The sequence below is a fragment of the Protopterus annectens genome, chromosome 3.part1, assembly GCF_019279795.1.
Source record: "Protopterus annectens isolate FY-2018-M chromosome 3.part1, PAN1.0, whole genome shotgun sequence".
Classification (NCBI taxonomy): Eukaryota; Metazoa; Chordata; order Ceratodontiformes; family Protopteridae; genus Protopterus; species Protopterus annectens.
In genome coordinates this window covers 667070711-667090969 of record NC_056732.1, presented here as the reverse complement: position 1 = coordinate 667090969, position 20259 = coordinate 667070711, and the positions used below count along the sequence as shown (strand labels likewise).

At 38.8% G+C, this 20259-nt stretch overlaps 1 protein-coding gene across 4 annotated transcripts in view; it reads left to right on the top strand.

The window, feature by feature from the left end:
* ASAP1 (ArfGAP with SH3 domain, ankyrin repeat and PH domain 1) overlaps positions 1-20259 on the top strand; it is a 2547392-nt gene that overhangs the window by 418064 nt on the left and 2109069 nt on the right. For all 4 annotated transcript variants that reach the window (XM_044067036.1, XM_044067034.1, XM_044067035.1 and 1 more), the window contains exon 2: positions 9438-9564. In XM_044067036.1, coding sequence (XP_043922971.1) covers positions 9438-9564 — 127 coding nt within the window. The remainder of the gene's footprint in view (positions 1-9437; positions 9565-20259) is intronic.

The window sequence follows — 20259 nt, the reverse complement described above, 5'->3', positions numbered from 1 at the left end:
TCTGTTTTTCCCACCTTGTGACTTTTTCTCCTAGGTCTGCCCACTTCATGTTTCTATCTTTAGTCAAACTCACATGTGGTAATCGATTAGATTTGTAAAGTGCTAAGAATTCCTGGGGCAATAAACAGCTTACTACACTGTTTCCTTCTGTGTCCCAGTACAGATTTCGTAATACTAATCTGTTAGCATGGTTTTTAAACAGTTCTTGCTCATATTCTTTATCAGGTCCTGGTTTGCTACAGTAATATAGAGTGCAATGCAACAAATGCTGTTTATCAATGTCAAGGGAGGGGGATTTACTGATGGCTACGTTCATCAGTTCTTCGGTTACTTCCCCTGGACCAGTCGTAACCAAGTCCTGGCTGTACCAATAAAATGTTTCACCCTCCGGTCATACTACAAAAGTATCCATTTGTCAATGTTCTTCCATACCCTGCATAGTTGGAACTACTGCTATGCCAAATATCTGCATTAGGTCTCTGCCCAAAAGATTTACTGGGCATTTTGCAGAAACAACAGTTTTGCTTTTCTGGGTCATCCCTGAAACAGGGTCAGTTATTATTATGTTGTGGGAAAGTGGCTCCCGATACAGCTGTCCATTAGCTGCTTTCACTAATATGTAATCAAGTGATTCTGAATTTTCTGGTAGTTTGGAAGGATGTATCAGGGTCCATGAAGCCCCTGAGTCACACAGGAATTTAACTTCCCTCCCCTCTACCAGAAGTGTAACTTCCGGTTTTGTGTCTGCTAAGTAGAGCTCTAGGCTCAATAATGCCAAGTCTAAAATTTCATTTTCTTCATTATCTGTGATTTCATGCACATCCTCTATTTCTTCTATCACATTTTCTACTTCTTCTGTCACATTTGCACTTGTCTTTTCTCGATTATTCCTTTCCAGTGATTCTTGACTATCATATAGTAAGTCCTCACCCTCCTTGTCTTCTGTGGTTACCTTTTTATTTTGCCTGCAATCCCTTTCTAAATGTCCCTTTTCCCACATTTAAAACATTCACCCCTTTTCTTTCTCTCTTCAAAATCCTCTGATTGTTTATCAGATTGCTTGTTTCCCGGGGCATTTTTCTTACCCTTCTTCCCGGTCTGTACTACAAAGACTTCTGATCCATCTTCCACTGCAAATACTTGAGTTTTCTTTTTCTTTTTGCTATTAAAATGCCTTTCGGCATGTCTTCCATATTCAAGTAATGACTGTAATCTACTTGTACGATGATCTACCATGTGCTTTGTAATAAAGCTGCTAATGGGTGCAATACTGCCTTTCAAAAATGCATTCTTTAGCTGCTGCTCATATGGGGAATCATGTGTTTGGTCTTCAGGTACCTGCATTCCACAATGGTTATTGAAACACTCTAATAATCTGGCATAATATCTATCAACAGTTTCACCTTCTTGTTGTATGCATTGATTAATGCAAGTCCAGTCAGCCCTAGGCTTCCATTTCTCAGAGATTCGGTCTGTCAGACCTTTCACTCTGTTATCCAGTTCTGCGTTACTATGTGGGAGTGGCCTATGTTCTGCGTCACGGGGATTCCAGTTGCCACTGATCATGTGCCAATCTGGACCCACGATTTGTCTGACTACTTTCTCTACTTCCTCTCCATTTAAATGGTAACTTAACCTCATGCCCTGTAAGTCTTCTAAGAATTTTCTAAAATTAACTTTCGGATGGGGAATTCCCTCTGTGGCTTTCCGGATGTCTTCCGGTGTCCACGGTCTATATACTAGAAGAGTTGGGTCCTGTCCTGCCTGTGGATTTGGTACTTCTATGAGTGGACATATCTCTTCTTCACCCATAGCTTGTGAATTTTTATTTATTTCATACAATTCAATATCCCCTCTTAAGTTGTGTGTTCGAGACCTAGTCTCGATAGGATCTCTGACAAACGGTTTTGGTTTTGCAGGAACAGCTGGATATAGCTGAGGTGGATCAGCTTGTCCACTCGCTTCATATTCTGGTAAAGGAAGCGGAGGGAGTGGAAGGGCTGTTGCTATTACCAAGTTATTGTCTTCTTTATCTAAAAACATTGCTTTTGAATTTTTATTCTTTTGTTCCCTACGGTTTGCTTCCTCAAGCCACCTGTGTGCCTGAGGAACTCCTAATTGATGTTGCTTTTTTATCTGACTTTTTGTGTCTGTTTTAAGTTGTTTGACAAGTTTGATAAGTGAAGGTTTATCTAAATTACCATCAAATTTGTATTTATTAACCCATTTTGTATAGTACCTAACATTGTCGGCACGCAGTAATTGCATATATTTCGCGTCTTCGGTTAAGGGCGGATCTCGAGACCTTTTTGTGCACTTATTTCCCATGTTGTCTTACCTAAGTTAGAAATTGTTACATAACCCTTTTTATCACGTGGTACCACGATTTATACTTCTTCACAGTTTATCTAGAATAACTGCCTACCTATTCTGTTTCCCTGATCTATGACAAGACAGCAATCTTCTTTGTCCCTGATCTGCACTTTACAGATCTCCCTGACAAAAACAAAATACTGAAACAAGTCCCTGATCTAAAACAGAAAAAGGTAAATTCCTTCTTACCTGAGCCTCCGTGTTTGATCCCACCGGAACTGTTGACTCGTCCTCCAATCGCAGATCAGAAACAGTGGCTGGCCTCTTTTGAACGACAATTCAGTCGGAGGTCTTTTCAAAGCAGAAGAACCAATGTAGCTTCTTCCCTGTACGGTTCATGCCACCAGGCCCATCTGACCTGAACTAGAGCGAGAGATGTTTCCGGCCCGAAGGAACAATCTGTCAAAGGAAAAATATACTTTAAAAATGATCAATACATGGTAGGTTCAGGTTAAGGCACTTTAATCTTGCAGCAAGGAGACAAAAACGTGCTAATACAGAATTTGTCTAACTAGAATCAGGAAATACCAGCATTTTTATACATTTTCTAATAAGACATTGCCTACCAAGCTGACGTAGCAGATCACAAGTTTTAACATCATCATTACATAGCAGTTGTTTTCATGCTTTTCTGCTTGTATTATCAATTTTTGTGAGAAACTTCCTAAGAAAAACAACGTGGCCTTGACTACTACCGGTTAGATATATGCAATGTTACCATTCAAGGTACTATGGCTAATTTGAGCACAAAGCAAGTATAGATTGCAGTTCATTTCTTCAACAGTTCTTTGTCTATCTTTATCTCTTCCTTCTGCAGCTGTGCATGTTCTCATACCACGAACAGAGCTAATTGTTCAAAATCATAACATTATAGAATATAGCATTGTTTCATTCATTGCTTCCTGACCTAGCAGATAATCACCTGTTTTTCAAGTACATTTCCAAAAGGCATAAACATGAATTTCGCTGTGCTAGCAGTTACTAGGTCAGAGGGCACCTTGCAAGTTTCAGAAAGCACACTGCAGTTTCAAAAGCATCTTTTAATCTCATATAAAACTAAGCTGTATATAAAATAGAATGAAAAACGTGCTGACTCTTTTAGCTTCTAATTAGCATTAAGCACACACATTAATACATATTTTTCTAACAGATATATAGATATATATATATACATAGAGAAATAGATGCAGATACAGAGACATAAATACACATATACAGATGTATGGGTCTACAGAAAATGATCAAACACTGAATAATCAAACCAAACAAGTTTGAACTCAGTACATTGAACACCTGCAAGACTAATACAACAGATTGGAAATGGAAAGTCAATAATTTCATCTTGCAGTCCTCAAACCCAACCACTACTTTCATAAATAATTTGAATAGAGGTAGCATTACGGGAGTGAGTTTTCCAAGATAAGGTGTAGAACTGGGGTTAGGGAAGGGGCAAGGTTGGGGTTAGCACATATTAGTAAACTCTCTGCTTGACCTTACTAATACTTCCCCTAATCCCAGCTCTACATCCTACCTTAGAAAAACCCTTCCCATAATAATACCACGCTACACAGACATATTGGATACACAACTCTCTCTCACACACACACACACACACACACACACACACATACACACACACACACACACACACACACACACACACACACACACACACACACACACACACACACACACACACACACACAGCATCTATACCTTTATGTAACCCTTACTGTAACCCTAAACTGCAAACTCTCCTCCAATGTATTCCCTTACTTAGCCCTTTCCCTACCACTAACCTACATATAGTTGCCCATAGACACACACACACACACACACACACACACACACACACACACACACACACACACACACATGTATGGAATATGTGGAGTCTGATGTTAAAAAGTATATGTTGGATGGCTGGGCTAAGCAACATATTGCAAGTTTTGTGATAAACATTGAAGCCTTGATTTACAGAGTGAATTCCCAATCCTATTAGTACAAGATGCTATACAAATCTAACACCAGACCCTCACATATTCCTTTTTTCTGTAATAATTTTCAGTATTTAGAAAGCTTAGCAGTATACTAAAAATTGTCAGTTTCAAGAACTCTGTGGTCTGCAGATTTTGTGGCACACAATTAAAAGACAGAGCACATACTCAGTGTGATGGTGTTGCAGGAGAGCAATGTGCAGATTAACAGCACACAAAAGGTAATATAATTGCACAATGCTAGCTGGATATGGCAGTGATGTGCAAGGCTCAAAACAAACAACATAATGCTCCATACATTGTGATGTAAGCCACGTGTCAGCAGGACACAAAGTCTATCTTTACTCTCTGCCTGTCAGAATTGTGTGTAATGTGACACATGATGATAGGTGCACAAGTGTCCTCTCCAAAAGAGCACAATGTCCTGTACTTGGCAAAACATAAAATAAATTGCAGACAGCAAAATATTGCAGCAGTCAGGCCGGCTTAAAGTGCCAAAGCAGCAGCAAGGAACGTTGCCTAGTAGGGAGTTGCCAGCAAAGGATGCCCCTTATATGCAGATGGTTGTTGAAAACACATTCTATATTCCCAGTGTAGCCAAGGATCACATAAATCATACAGTTTGAGCTCAGTAGTTATGAATGTTCTAGGCTGTCCTACAATAGCCTATATGTATGTTCAGTTAGAAATCATGAGGATATGTCTTTCACTGGTTTTAGTCAGCAGCACATGTAGTAGGCCACTTTTTTCCGCATCATACTTTTCACAAACGTTTTTAGCAAATTTATGCATGGAAAGGACATTTCTGGCGTTTCACATGGATGGCGGAGCACCATACAAATGCATACAGAATAGGTTTCAGAAGTAATGCTCATTTAAATCACATATCCTGTTTGCTTGTGTACATTTCGTGTTAGCATCTCATTAATGATAATTTAAATCACTTATCATGTATGCCCATATAACTTTTGCATTAGCATCTTGTTATTGTTAAAAGACTGCATTATCTGACATCATGGTCTTGCTAAAGAACCCGTACTGCTTGGCTAATGTGTCTGGGAGGTGCTAAAACAGTGGACTGTGTTGCATCATTGTACATTACGGACCTTGAAAAAGAGTACTGGATGAAATGATTTACATGGCTTATTGTGTAAACATGTGTATGTCTGTGTTGTTACACATATATGTATGACTAGACAACATGGTTCACCATACTTAGAATATGCACATATTATTTGTTTGGGTGGAGCTTTATGCATATTTTGCAACCTGTGCGCAGCAATTCTCTGCATTTTAGCATCTTACTGCTCAGATCATGGGCTTCCTTACCGAGAGCAGCCGTGATTTGTAACAATATCTTGGGTTCAGTGTAGGGCTTTCTAAATTACATAGCTGATTTTATGCAGGAGTCACAATTCATCAGCATGTTTCCATGCACCAGCAAGGACCACTGTGCACATTAACATAAGAGCCTGTGTACACTGGCTAGCCCTTGTGCTTGAACTGTGAGTAGATATCTTACTTACCTACTCTTGCACACCAGTATTCAAACCATGTCTCTGGATCCTGATGGTTACTGCTTTAGAGGATGGGATTTTATTTTATATATATATATATATATATATATATATATATATATATATATATTTTTTTTTTTTTTAATTATTTTGTAACACCATAATGTATGTGCAGAAAAACAATAAATGCAAAATACGGGAACTTGAATCTTTCAAAATTTGCCCATTTTTTTCAAAATACACAGTGTATATGTATGCAACTAGCACTCAGTTCTGTAAACATCTGAATGCTGAATAACTTTTATTTTTATTTACTTCTTTATTTTTGTTTATTTTATGGGGTATGGCATTGATCACAAAAGACCAATTTCAGACCCAGCGAGGGGATTACAAAGACAAGATACAAAACAAAGGACACAATATGCAGTGATGCTGTTTTGTTTTAAATTTATTCATATTTGTAGCGAAATCTGTAAAATTATATTTTATGTCAATTGTTTGTCAAAAAAGTAAAATATTTATGTTAGTGAAAACTACTTTTATAGAAATGTGCATGCTAAACTTGTACATGCACAGTATCATATTATTTTGCTTTGTTTTAAAACTCTTCACCTTTGTTAAACTTGAAGAAAATTATTTTGATAATTTATTTGTCAACGTGCCTACATATAAGCACACCAATTACAGATCTGTAGGTTTTCAGTTTTGAATAATGATGTGTTTACAGAACGGATGTTATGTGCTGCTCCTTTTGTATTGTCTGACTTTGAATATTGGACGTTCTGCTCCAGTAAATGGAAGTATGGTGTATACTTCTACTGTAAGTGAAAATATTTCAGTTTTAGAACCTGGTGGTGGTGAGCTAGAGTTCTGATATTATTGATGCTGATGAAGGAATGATAAAATATCATGTACTGTTTCATAGATATGTACTTTTATTCATTCTCCAGTCTCTCACTTAGTGTATTTCAGAATCTTAGGGAAGCTGGAGTATATTCCTGCACTGCTGTTAGTCATACGTATAATACTCTTCATAGTCATTCGTGCTTGTATGCTACTATATTGAGCAGTTGATTTTGCTGTACTCCACCCCAAGATCTACCCAAGCTTATTGTGTTACTTCATCTATTAACTGAACATTCTGGTCATGGCAGAGTAACTAATCCTGGAGAAGTTGCCAGTCCATCTCTGGGCGTGCACACACATACAAACACACGCACATGCATGCACACACACACACATACACACTGAAGCACAGCATCCATGTCCGTGGGCAGTTTGGATGATTGCCACTTCACCTATGCATGTGTTTGGGATTTAGGAGGAAATGGGACCACTGAGCAAACACTCCTGTTGACCCAAAAAGGATGTGTAAATTCCATGCAGGAGTACCTTAGTTAAGACTACAAACTTTAAGATAGCTACACTTGCAAATGTGCTGCGTGTTTGTTTTTATCACAACTTATATCTCTTATTTTCTTCCTCTGATAAATATATACACATGCACATATATTTTATATATACATACATACGCACATATATATATATATATATAGAGAGAGAGAGAGAGGAGAGAGAAAGTGAAACCATGCAGACACAAATACTGATGTGAGGAGTGAATAATTCATTATAATTAATGTAGGTGGTTAATGTGACTTTCATATTAATGAAGCCTGGAACAAGGAAGTTATGTTCTGTTTACTCCATTGCTATTTCATATCTGCTTTGTTCTGGAAACTAGTGGTGCAAAGCAACATCTGGGAGCAGCATCCATCTTGTAATATACGTTCCCCCTTTGCATCTTCTGCTCTTTAAAAGAACAGAAATATGAATTTCTGCATGTTCATTTTTATGTTTTTCATTTGTGAATATCATTCTCCACTGGCTAAAAGCAGATTAGTGCCATGTAAATAACAAAGGCAAACAGTCCGTTTTGTTTTTCATTAGTTATAGTGCGAGGAAACTGTAGAGCAGTGACCTAACAAATAAAATTACTAGTCAGTTATTAATAGTCTTGAAGGCTGATTGGTGTGACATCACAGTGTACTATAATAAAAAGTCTTTATAAAAGGAATAACATTTTTCATAATATGCTTTATTACTGGATATTGCCACTCACTGGGTGCAGAAGACAGTCATTTTCACCTCGTGTCTCACTGCACTTTGAGATATAACACCATGGTATGATAAACCACACCTGCTGTGCTATTTTATTCCTTAGTTGTTCAGTGGTTATGTCAGTTCAAGATTTTTGGCTAACAATCCATAGACACCAACCAACCAACAGACACATACTGATGATATCCCACAGCAACACAATTATATCATCCACGAGAAGAATATTCTTACATTATTATTATTAGATAGTAGTCATTTTAGAACAGCAAATAAAATGTTTCATCGTTACGTGCTGTTGTATGAAGGCACTACTTATTATAGGTGAACACTTTAGCTTTGCCTTCTACTTTAACCCTCTGAAGGAACAGTTTTATTACACACCAACTCACACTGTATCGTTCTTTATGGCTAGCATACTAAAACATTGAGAAGTGTGATCAAATTCCAATAGTACACAGATACGTCATTATGTATAACACTTAGAAACCTTTTGAAGTGTGATCCACAATTATCTTTATATAGCGTTTCCAGTGTTGTAGCACCGTTCTCCCAGCACACGCACATACCCCTACTTCATATTAACAAGGTGAGCTATATAATATGCTGTTTAAAAAGTTTGTAAGCTTTGACTTTTTAACAAGAGAACAACAATATGTTTACCCTCACCCAGCTATTTGGTAATTTTTTAATGCCAACTTATCCCTTCCAAAACCCCACTATTATCACTTGAAAGGATGGATGCTGCCCTACCCTTCTTTACCCCTTCAGAAGTAATTGACTGTATCAGTGCCAGCATATAGACATGCGCAGAAGATTTCCTTGTTTGTCCACGTGACGCTGCGCGAGCCCGCGAGTGTCAGATTGTCAGTGTGTAAGAGACTGTGAGAAAGGGAGGGAGTGATCCAAGAAGGAGAACGAAGGGACACATAGCCAGTCATACGTGCGGTACTTGAAGAAGCCAAGTCTGTGGGAGCGCAGTCGGCAGCTCATGGATGAAGCAACTTGGGGCAAGCTTGGGCAGATCTGGGGCGGAGTACAGCAACACCAGCTGCCCGTCCTACTACTAGTACACGGGCATGAGTGGCTAGGGTACTACTAGGACCGATAGCAGTCTCACATCCCTGAATCCCAAACAACATAAGGGAGTACTGTCATTGTTTATAAGTCCACGACGAGCATCGCAGAACTAGGTGTGAGCTTTTGGGGGTAGAACCGCGACCCATAGCAACAGAGACTTCTGCTGTAGACATCCAGAACAAAATAACATAAAGAGAAAAGCGTATTATAATTCGTAGCGGTCCAGCAGGGAGGAGGTGGAGCGGAGGGCTGCTGCGGGTCTTGTGATTTTCAATGATTGTTACTTCATATTAGCTTTAACTGAAATTCTTTATTTTATTTTCTTGTTACCCCCTTTTTGGACTTGTCTTGGAAGAATGCCGGACCAGATTTCGGTGTCGGAGTTTATCAGCGAGACGACGGAGGATTACAACTCACCGACCACGTCCAGTTTCACTACCCGGTTGCAGAGCTGCAGGAACTCGGTCACCGTGCTGGAAGAGGTAGGGGGAGTCTGATGATCGGCATGTTTAAATGGGCTCACAGAGCACTGCACTCTCTGCTGACATCCACGCAGCTTCACACACACACACACACACACACACACACACACACACACACACACACACACACACACACACATGCAGCTCGATTTCTGGGGCCCCTGCTCCATTTTCCTACTATTGTCGCACTGTGTAGTTTTTTCTTTTCAGTTTTGTGCATATGCAAGCTCAGTTTGCTGTTTTGGATATCTTGTTTATTAGGGTGAACACATGAGCCATGCTGTGGGACCACGAGCAAACGCATTTTGCAGATGGTGTTGTATTCTTTTGGGAAGAGAGGAATGATGCAATTGGATTACTTAGGAACAGTGAGGTAGAAAGGCTGCATGTACTGTTGTTTGCAGCAAATGCTGTCTTCTATCAAATAAATTAGGAAACGGGGAAAGAAAATGGCAGAGTTTTACTAGGGAATACCTGTGTGTTTTGAAGGCGAGGAGTGCTGATGATGTGAATTACAGTAGTAGATGATGCACTTGCACTTTTAACCTTGGGAATGCATTTTGCCCTCTCCTTTACCTTTTTCTTTAATGCACCAGTTTATGTATCTATTACAAGCCTATAGGGCTTATAACCAACAATGTATGCCACATTTGTAAGCCATTATCTGATGTGCTTACTTTATTTTTTGTTTGTTGGTTGAGCGGGGAAGAGTAAGCTAAGCGTTATGGAATATTTTACAGGAGAGTTTATATTTCACAGTCCATTACTGATTTAGAGATGACTCACCAGTATTGTAGACCTAAAGAACTGAAGTCATGCTGTAGAATTACACAAAAAGGACAAGAAATAATGTGGTGTTTCCTTGCTTTTGTTTTGTTGTATAGTGTATGCTTTTTCCCTGTACATATGTCATCGTGGTTTGTGGTTTGCTTAAAAAAATATTACTTTGCAATTCTAGTTTTTTAACAGCTTTTTGTTTATATTTTTAATTTTTTGTATACAGAATGATTTTGAACAGCTTGACAATAAGTTTAGTTTTTTTAATTGTAGAGTGCTTTACAGGGTAATGGATAAGGATGAAATAAAGAAAATGACAACCCCAAACAGCAAGCTTCATGTACACTTTCTAGTATAAAATGACAACTCCAAACAGCAAGCTTCACGTACACTTTCTAATTGAAAATGACAACCCCAAACAGCAAGCCTCACGTACACTTTCACAAAGTCTAGAAGAATGCATACATCTGTTTGTTTTTTATAAGAATAACTGCTAAGTGAACTAGAGCTGTCTATTACCTTTAAACATCACTGCACATTTAACTCCCAGCAAGCATGCACCTTAGAAACTATTTTAATGTAGATTTAATGACCTGTAGTGATGCAAGGAAACACCTTCAAGTGCTGCTTAGCATTGGTGTTTGGGAGTGTGTTTTCACTCTGTAAGATCTGAAATCCTGTATTTAGTTGTGATGTCTATGCATTTGACCAGGTCCTTCATGATTAAAAAAGTGAGCAAATGTTAAAGAAATAAAAAAAACACTACATATTAGCAGATTAACAAAAGATATCACAAATGCGTAAATAATTAATATATTTATCTTGTATCTGTATTTTGGATTTGTCAAACTTTGTGCAGGATATAAAGACATTTTAATGCAAATAAAATGTTAAGTAGATACTGTTTCTTGCAAGTAAATGAAGCACATAATATGGGACAGCGAAGAGCCATCCCTGTGGCATAGAATACTGCATTTGGACTCAGTGGAGTGAAGACACTCTGCTGTATTGGACATATTTCAGAGTTTTACTTTGAAACTGCTGCATAGACTTTCAAGCTGAATGTTATAAGTTCAGTGCAGTGTTGGTTATCACCTCAGTTTTATTATTGTAAGAGTCATGAAATTGTTTTGTATTCTTTTACATCCCAGTCAATTATCGGCTGTTCCTTGGTCCCTGCCTTCATGCTGAGTGGCTGATCTGTGCTAATAGAATGTTTATTAGTTTGAGTTTGAATTTGAGTTTGCATCCTTTAGTATAACAAATATTGAGGGTGTTCAATTATTTTATTTTTGTCATAGAGGGGGTCTGACACACAAGAAATACTAAAACCTGTGCACAAGGCATCAGATGCTAATAGTTTCTGCATGCATTGTAAATGTAGAACTGCTGACTCATGCTGCCATTCCAGTGACGGGATGGATGGTTATATTTTTGAGTGTGCATTGCTGTTTAGTATTATTCACAGAGAGGGTCAACTCTTATGCTAAATATTACTGTGAAATAGCGTATGGGAATCTGTGTTTTCCTGCTACTTTGCATAACATTGTTTTCAGTGTTGTTGTAACAGTGTCAATGTGTGGAAGTTATAGAAGCAATGCATTCTTTGCCAGCACCATAGTGTTTTTACCTGTTACTGATTCTCAGACAGGAAGATGTATGTGTGGGATTTTAGAGTTGTTGTGATGTCATCTCTGTTTTTTCTAAAATAATGGCAGATTTTTGATGTTGTGTCCTGTTTTATATGGTATCTTGAGTGCACTTCAATGTATGAAATCATTGACACTTATTTTCTTAATAGCTACTTGACATCTCTCATTTGTTGTACTTTAACATCACTAGGTGCTGGCTTAATTTTTTTTAGCACAGTACCTGCGACAGTGCGGAGTTATTATAGTGTAACGGATTTGCTCTGTATTACACTTATTTAATAAGGCAGTTTCTGAACAGTGAGACAAAAACTTTCATTTTCTGATATGTTCTTTTTTATTGACTGTCCATTTGTCACATTACCTATCCTGCATGCTTAAGACAACATGCACTAAATTAGCATTACAATATAGTATTGAGTGGAGGCACTGGTTAACGTTTCACGTGCTGCTATGAATTAACTGCTGCTGCCTCTTTCTCAGCTTTTGAACTTTTCATATTATATTATTGTGTCGCATATTGTCAGATGTTTTTTTGCAGCAGCTTGGCTCTGGAGTCAGTAGATCTACAGAGATTATGCAGACCTGTGACAAAAACATTTTTGTACATTGTTATTAGTGAAAGCCATTGGTTTATAACAACCACATCCTTCTTTCTGTCAGTTTTTATTGTGTGCCTATTTCTTTCAGCAAAAATTATAGTTTGACTATTTATTTAGTTATGTTTGTTGACTGGGGAAAGAATAATTCATTTACTTTATTAGTAGGGGTGTGCCTAGGAGATGAGTATTGGGATAAAAAAGTAGTGCATATTAGAACATGAGAGATGTCGAATGACATATCTGTGAGTCAGTTGACTGTTACATGAACATTTGCGTATGAAAAGAAAAACAGTTCCATGTTTTTGTTTGTTTTTTTATCACCCTGAATTATTTCTTTTTTACACAAAACAACATCTTTTTCAGTAAAAGGTTACTAATAAAAGGAACAAGCAGGATGTGTACACGGAAAAAACAGTTGTAGTAGCTCTCATTTCAAAGATTTTTCCATATCTGGACCACTGCCCCATTAACATGTTGTCTTTCTTTATCAAGATAGTTCTGCACTGTTATTCCATCTGCAGTATGGAAAATGTGCAGCGGTGTTTCTAGTATATATATAACAAGTATTAGAAGAGTCATGCTTTAGTAATATTTATTTATTAACATTTGTTAACCGGGTTAGTCCAACTGGGATTTTGTTCCATTTTCAGTGGAGATCCGAGGAGAAAAGCTCCAGATAGTACAATAAATCATTACAGTAGTAAACAAGCATAGCAAACAATAGAAATAAACACTAGCATTACAGTAGTAAACAAGCACGGCAAACAATAGAAACAAACACTAGCAACACTTAAACGACAGCATGTTTTTTTTTTCTTTTCAGGAAAAGACTATGTAACCGCACTAGTGAGGAAGAGTGCAGAGTGTGAGTAGGATCAACTGGGAGTGATTCCAATGTGGGGGGAGGAGAGAACTATGTAGGGTCATAGCAGGGGCAGATTCTGGAATTGAGTAAATGTGTCTTAAGTTTCTTTTTAAAGAGTGGGGTGTGAGATATCGAGCGTATGTCCAGGGGAAGTTTGTTCCAGGCGTGGGCCACAGAGTGTTTGTAGAGTAGCTTGCCTACTGACTTATTTGGGTGGTAAATATCAAGCAATTGTTGATTAGAAGTGTGGAGGGGTCGAGGTGGGGTGTAGACAGAGACGAGGAGAGCTATAGATGGACAGTAGGAGGGTTTAAAGAGCATAGAGTGCAGCATGTGAAATTGGTAGAGATTTAGTAGTTGTGGGAGTTCTAGCCATTGTAGAGACTTTAAAGCAATACAGTGGTGTGTGTTTGGGTAGTTAGTGATGAATCTGGCTATTTTGTGGTAGGATTGTTGGAGTTTGTTCAGGGTAGCTTTTTGGATATTTGTGAGAACTGGAGCAGCATAGAGGAGAGAGGGGAGGAGAAGTGCTTGTCCTAGGGAGAGTCTAGCCTCGGGACTGAGATATTTTTTGTTCCGGTATAAGAGACCTAGTTTCTGATGTGTTTTCTTTATGCATTGCTGTATGTGTTGTTTGAATTTTAGTTCATAATCTATGATGACCCCTAGGAATTTGGTGTAGGTGTTGGATAGCTGTATTATTACAAGACTTGATGACAAAGGAGGATTTAAGATGAGTAAGAGAATGGGGCAGAAAGAGTAAGAGTTTGGTTTTTGTGGGATTGAGGATCAGTAAGTTTTTTGAAAGCCATTGTTCAGTGGAAAGTAGAGCTTTTTGGGTTAGGGAGTGTAGGTCAGAGATGTTGTTGGCTGTAGAAATAATTGTGGAGTCATCTGCATATTGTATGAGAGAAGACTGATAGCATGAGGTGAAAAGATCATTGGTGAAGATGTTGAATAAGAGGGGACCCAAGATGGAACCTTGTGGAACACCAGTAGAGATAGGCAAAAAAGGAGAAGAGGAAGAGAGCCATTTGACTGTTCATGTCCAGACAGATAGCTAGCGAACCAGCTGAGGGTAGAGGTGGATAGGTGAAAGGTGGCAAGTTTAGATAGGAGTAATGGATGAGACACTGTATCAAAAGCTTTGGAGAAGTCAAGAAAGAGACAGGAAATTAGTTTATTGTTGTCCAAAGATTCTGCAATGGTGGGAGTGAAGGAGAGTAGACCAGTAGTTGTACTGTGATAGGGGCGAAAACCATGTTGGGTAGGGGTGAGTAAGTTGTGGTTGAGAAGGTGATTGAGAAGTTGAGTGTGGATACATTTTTCTAGTATCTTAGATAGTGGGGACAGAATGGCAATAGGTCGATAGTTGGAAGAGGGATAGTGTAGAAAGATTTCCAAAGGGTAGGAACAGTAGATTCTTGCATAGATCTATTTATTAATATTGTCACTGGGTAGGCAATAGAGTCAGCTGTGAGTTTGAGGAAGGTAGGAGGTAATTTGTCAGAGGAAGAGCAAGGTTTGAGTTTGAGCAGTTGAGATTTGATATAGGAAATGGGAACAGGCTTAAAGGAAAAAGAAGTAGCGTTGGGGCCGGGTGTGGGGTCAGGTAAAGAGGAAGAGGTAGGTTGAGAGGGTAGGAGATTTTGGATGGAGGCGATAAAATGTGAATTAAGTAAGGTAGCTGTTTCCTCAGGAGTTGTGTTTGTGTAGGGGGAGGGGTTAGAGGGATTACCTGGGTAAAGGATGCTGTTAAGTGTTGTCCAAAATTTCCGAGGATTTGAATTCTATTTGTGTTGGCTTGAGCTATAGAATGACTTTTTGTCTATTATTGCCTGTTTTTTCGCAAGATTGCATAGTTGTTTGTATTTGAGAAGAAGAGGTGTTTGTTTAGATTTGATCCAGGCTTTCCAGACACTGTCTCTTTGTTTCATGATGGACTTAGTTTCCTTTGAAAGCCAGGGAGCATGATTGGATTTCACTCTAATCTTCATGGAGGGAGCTAGGGAGTCCAGAGTATTCAGGAAAATGCTGTTAAAAGTGTTAACAGAATCATTTAGAGGGAGTTCTAAGGATGGACCAGTCCATGTTTTGTAGAATAGAGTTAAACTGTGAAGGATTAAATAGTAGCTATGTGGTTTGCATCTCAACAGGAATGGCTACTGAATTTCCCTGCATTCCTTTTGCATATCTTTTGACATGCAGTTCAAGGCTACATAAGCTGGAGTCTGTCCTGGCAAGCAGTGAGCACTAGGCAGAAGTCAGTCTCATGTGGGACGCCAGTCTGTTAAAGGCACACACACACACATGCATATGTCCACACATACCTAAGGATCATCATTTGCAGTCAGCCTACAAGCTTGTGTCTGAAATGTGGTACCATAAAATGTGGAAATGGCAAACTCCTACAGAAACCCAAGCAGTCATAGGAAGAACTTACAGATCACAAAAGGGACATATAAGCCAAAAATCAAATCATGGTTCAAGCACCATGAGGGACTGGTGCTAACCACTGAGACACCCACGTCAACAGTTATTTTATTTTTTTCCTGTTTCACACATGAGCAAAATATATGTATTCAGCACATGTGGATTTTTTTCTTTTTCTTATTTTTCCCATTTCTTGAACCTAGGTATTGAACTGCGTAAGTATTTAAAGTTTCTCCCTGTCATACAAACATTATCGTTGAAACCTACATGACTGAAAACCTTAGTAAGTGAGAGTAGTGCTTATCTATCCATTCTAAAAGCACATTTATACTTTCAATTTGTCAGATATTTTCACATACATAGGCATCAGCAGCAACCCCTTTTTCCCATTTTGTACATGTGGTTGGGGTGCCACATCAACAGTAGTATCACATACAGCCAGTGTTCACACTGTTAGGTAGCTAGCCCTGCCATGGTCATTACTCTGACACACACACACACACACACACACACACACACACACACACACACACACACACACACACACACCTCTGTGGCGAATGATAAAACACAATAACCAGTGTTAGTGTAACATTTAGTTTTGATTTGAATCCATGCCCATTTGGGGAAAATAGATTACTGACCCATCAGAAATGCTTTTACCCTAAGTAATTCTGTTGCTTTGTTTTCTTCCAAATGTCTACTGTTGTTTAGTATGTAGTGCAGTTTTGTACCCCTTTTTGCCTTAAAGCTCATGAATAGAGCACACAGATACATTGTAGCAACATTGGAAGAGATGGAGAAAAGCTTTGTACTGACAATGAGAATGATTAATTCTGTTCTGTGTTGTCCTTTGGTACTGTTCATTGCCTTCCAATAGCAGACACTCCTGCTAGAAGTAGGGTGTAGTGATGCAGGAGCTGCTAGCCGTAACACTTCTGTGCAGTGAGGTAGGAACTGCTAGCTGTAATACTTCTGTGCGGTGATCCAGGAGCTGCTAGCTGTAACACTTCTGTGCGGTGATGCAGGAGCTGCTAGCTGTAACACTTCTGTGCGGTGATGCAGGAGCTGCTGGCTGTAACACTTCTGTGCCGCGATGCAGGCGCTGCTGGCTGTAACACTTCTGTGCCGCGATGCAGGCGCTGCTGGCTGTAACACTTCTTTGCCGTGATGCAGGAGCTGCTGGCTGTAACACTTCTGTGTATGAGGGGTGGTGAGAACTGCACAACTTTGCAGTTATTCATTCATTTTTGAAAACTGGTTTCTGATTTGCAAGATATTTTACAGTTCTGGTAGCACTGATTTATATCTAATTTAATGCATTTGTCTTGTACAACAACTGATGTGCATTATCAGTGATATATTATTAAAGTTTCTGGTTTTCTCAACACCATCATTATTTATTTATCATTGCTTTTTAGATTTGCCACCTCCTGCCATTGCTGATTGCTGTGTGCCTAAGATTCTGTACTAGTATACCATTTATTGATTAACTAAGTCAGTTTTGTTAGATGAGCTCAGTAGGAGAGATTCCTACTTATTGGGTTGTTATAGTTATCTGTTGGGGATGATTGTTGATTAATTGATTTAACATTTGTTTATAAGGAATGTCTGACTGAACAAACTCATTTTCAGCCAGGAGAAAAACTCCAAAAGTACAAAATATTAGAAAGTTAATAAAATATTGACGCACATTAAAATAACAAAAAGTAATGCACATATGTAATTAATTTCAGTGTCAAAGGTGTACAAACAATAAGTCAACTTTTTCTGGTACAATAACAACATGATTAGTTTGTATATTACTACAGTATGAAATAAAGACTTGCTTTATAATTTGTACATGTTTGAGAATGTATAAGGAAACTGCATTTTGCATTTAATGTATGTAATGTTAATACATAGGAGGCTAGATGTTATGAAGAACAGACAAAAGAGAGAAAGAAAAACAGTAATAGTGTTCAGAAGGTGAGATGAGAAAACAGTTGAAGATTGAGAGATGAGGAGAATGGAGTGGAGAAAAGTAGGAGAAAGTAGGGAATTAGAGAAGGGAGATAAATAGAGGTTTAAGCTGATCATATGTCACTGAAGAAGTAAGATTATGCTATAATATAGTATGCTGATTGAAGTTTGTGCATTCTACCCTGGAGATGTATAGGTGCAAAGCCATTTATCAGTCAGATGTTTTAGTCTAGATTTAAAATCTTTCAATGAGTTTTAGTAGTCCTAGGGACGTTGGGATGACATTACATTTGTTTGCTCCACAGTATGAGCACACAGAGAGTTGCCAGCAGAATTTTTAGGTTTGATTACTGTGAGTTGAGGGTGTTATGAAGACTGTAGGATTCTGCTAGGCGAGGAGGGTAATGGAAGAGTTTAAGTCATTAATATTAGGAATAGGAACCATGTTACTTTTAGCCAGTTTCAGTGAAAGCTGTTGTGTGCGCTGTAATTATTAGTTGCAAATTTTGTCACTTTGTTATAGCACTGCTCTAATTTACTTAAGTATGCTTGTGGCTGTAAAACGTAGTGTGACCTACAGTCACCAGTCTCTCTTCTTCTGCAGTTGCTCTCTTTTATGTGATCCTTGTATTTTTTACACTTTTAGCCTGACCATCTAGTCCTTCTAGGCCCCTTGGTTTATTCAGTACCTTTGTCTTGCATGTTATAGTACCCCATATCAGACCTTTGGGGGGTCTCTGTTTTCTTTTAGGTAACTACATCCCATGGTCTAGGCTTTGGGAGGTGAGAATCTGTAGCCATTTAGACAACATGTAGCTCACTGTGTGGAATAAAGATGGACCCAGGTCTGTGGTAGAGCAGACCTGGATTTGATTGGTGTTCTCAGCTCTGGAGGGAAGGATGTTGAGGACTATGTCTCATGGTGCATTTCTCATTAATTTAGCCACAGAGTAGACTGAACACCTAAAGGGAACCATCTGCTCACAAGAGGTCAAGAATGCCTGAAGATCTGTTACTTGTGGAATTGTTGCAGCCTGACTTCCCTGTTTTTCACCCTTTGCTTACCACCAGTGGAGTGTTTGCATGGCAAGCATGGGCATTTCATGGCATGTAGTAAAAATACCCTTGTGGCTATTTGTGTGAATGGCCATAGTACAGTTTGCCAAATAGAAGGCAGGCTTGGAGAACCCCACCCACTCAAAAACAAAACAAAAAAAGGCTAATTGGGCTTGTTGCTAGTGGGGATTTTTTATACACCCAATGAACTGACCTCTGTAAGATCAAACTATAGTATGTATTGTGAGCTTTGCTGTTCTTTGCTCTGCCAGGTTGCTGTAAGATTCTGTATTTCTGGAACCATTTTCCCCAGCATCTACCAGGATGCCTCTTAGTATGAGTGCCACCTCAAAAATCTCCCCAGAAATGAGCAAATCAGCATCAGTTACTTTTGCTGCCCCCCCCCAGCAGTCCAGGGGCCAGGATTAGAACCAGAGTTGCTGATTACAGAGTTCCATCTTTCTGTCTGTTCTACCGAGCAAAGCACAGTAGTTTGTTTTGCTATAGAGAGTAGAACCACTGATGCTGCATGTCACATGCTGGATTATTTAGCCACCACCATTGGTCTGCACACTTAACATCTTAGTGTCAATTAGTGAACTTGTATTACTCAAATGTGAGTCAGACAAACTATCATTTGTCATCATAAAGTTTTGCATGTATCTTTCCTGTACCTTTTTTTAAAGTCCTGTTTTATCTGTGTAAAATTAATTTGTCCATTCAGTAAAGCCCACCATAAAGCAGTGCATGGTTTATTAATTGGGCACATTACCTGTATGCTAAAGTGACAGTTACATAAAGGAGATGTGGAGGAGAGGAAGTGTGCTGTACACAGTAGCTTTGATGATGACTGTGTGTGTGTGTGTCTGTCTTGTCTGTCTGTCTGTTTAAATACACATGCTGCATGGCAGGAGGTCTTATAATGTAGAGTGGGTTTGTTCATTCATGTAGAGAACTGCAGATTGAGCTGGTTATGTTTAAGAAGTTACACTAGAAAAGGTGATTTATATATGAGAGTGTGGCAGCATGAAACGTGCAGAATAAAAGGGTAGATTTAAATGAGAATACATATTGTGCTGCCTTCAGATCTTTTTGTTCTTATCAGCCATTGAGAGAGACAGTGGCTACAGCATCACATCGGTGCCCGTTCCTCCCTTTCATACACGCTCTGTTTATAAGAGGCATTCTGTGCACTAAGAAAAAGTATTATAGACAGAATGGGATTTAAATTGCTGTGCTGCAGCAGTCTGTCATTTTTGGTTGTCTGTTTTGGTCATACATAAGTGAGCTAGTCATGTGATGCTGTATTCCATGATGTCATTGTGATCTGTTACTACCAGTGGTCAAGTAT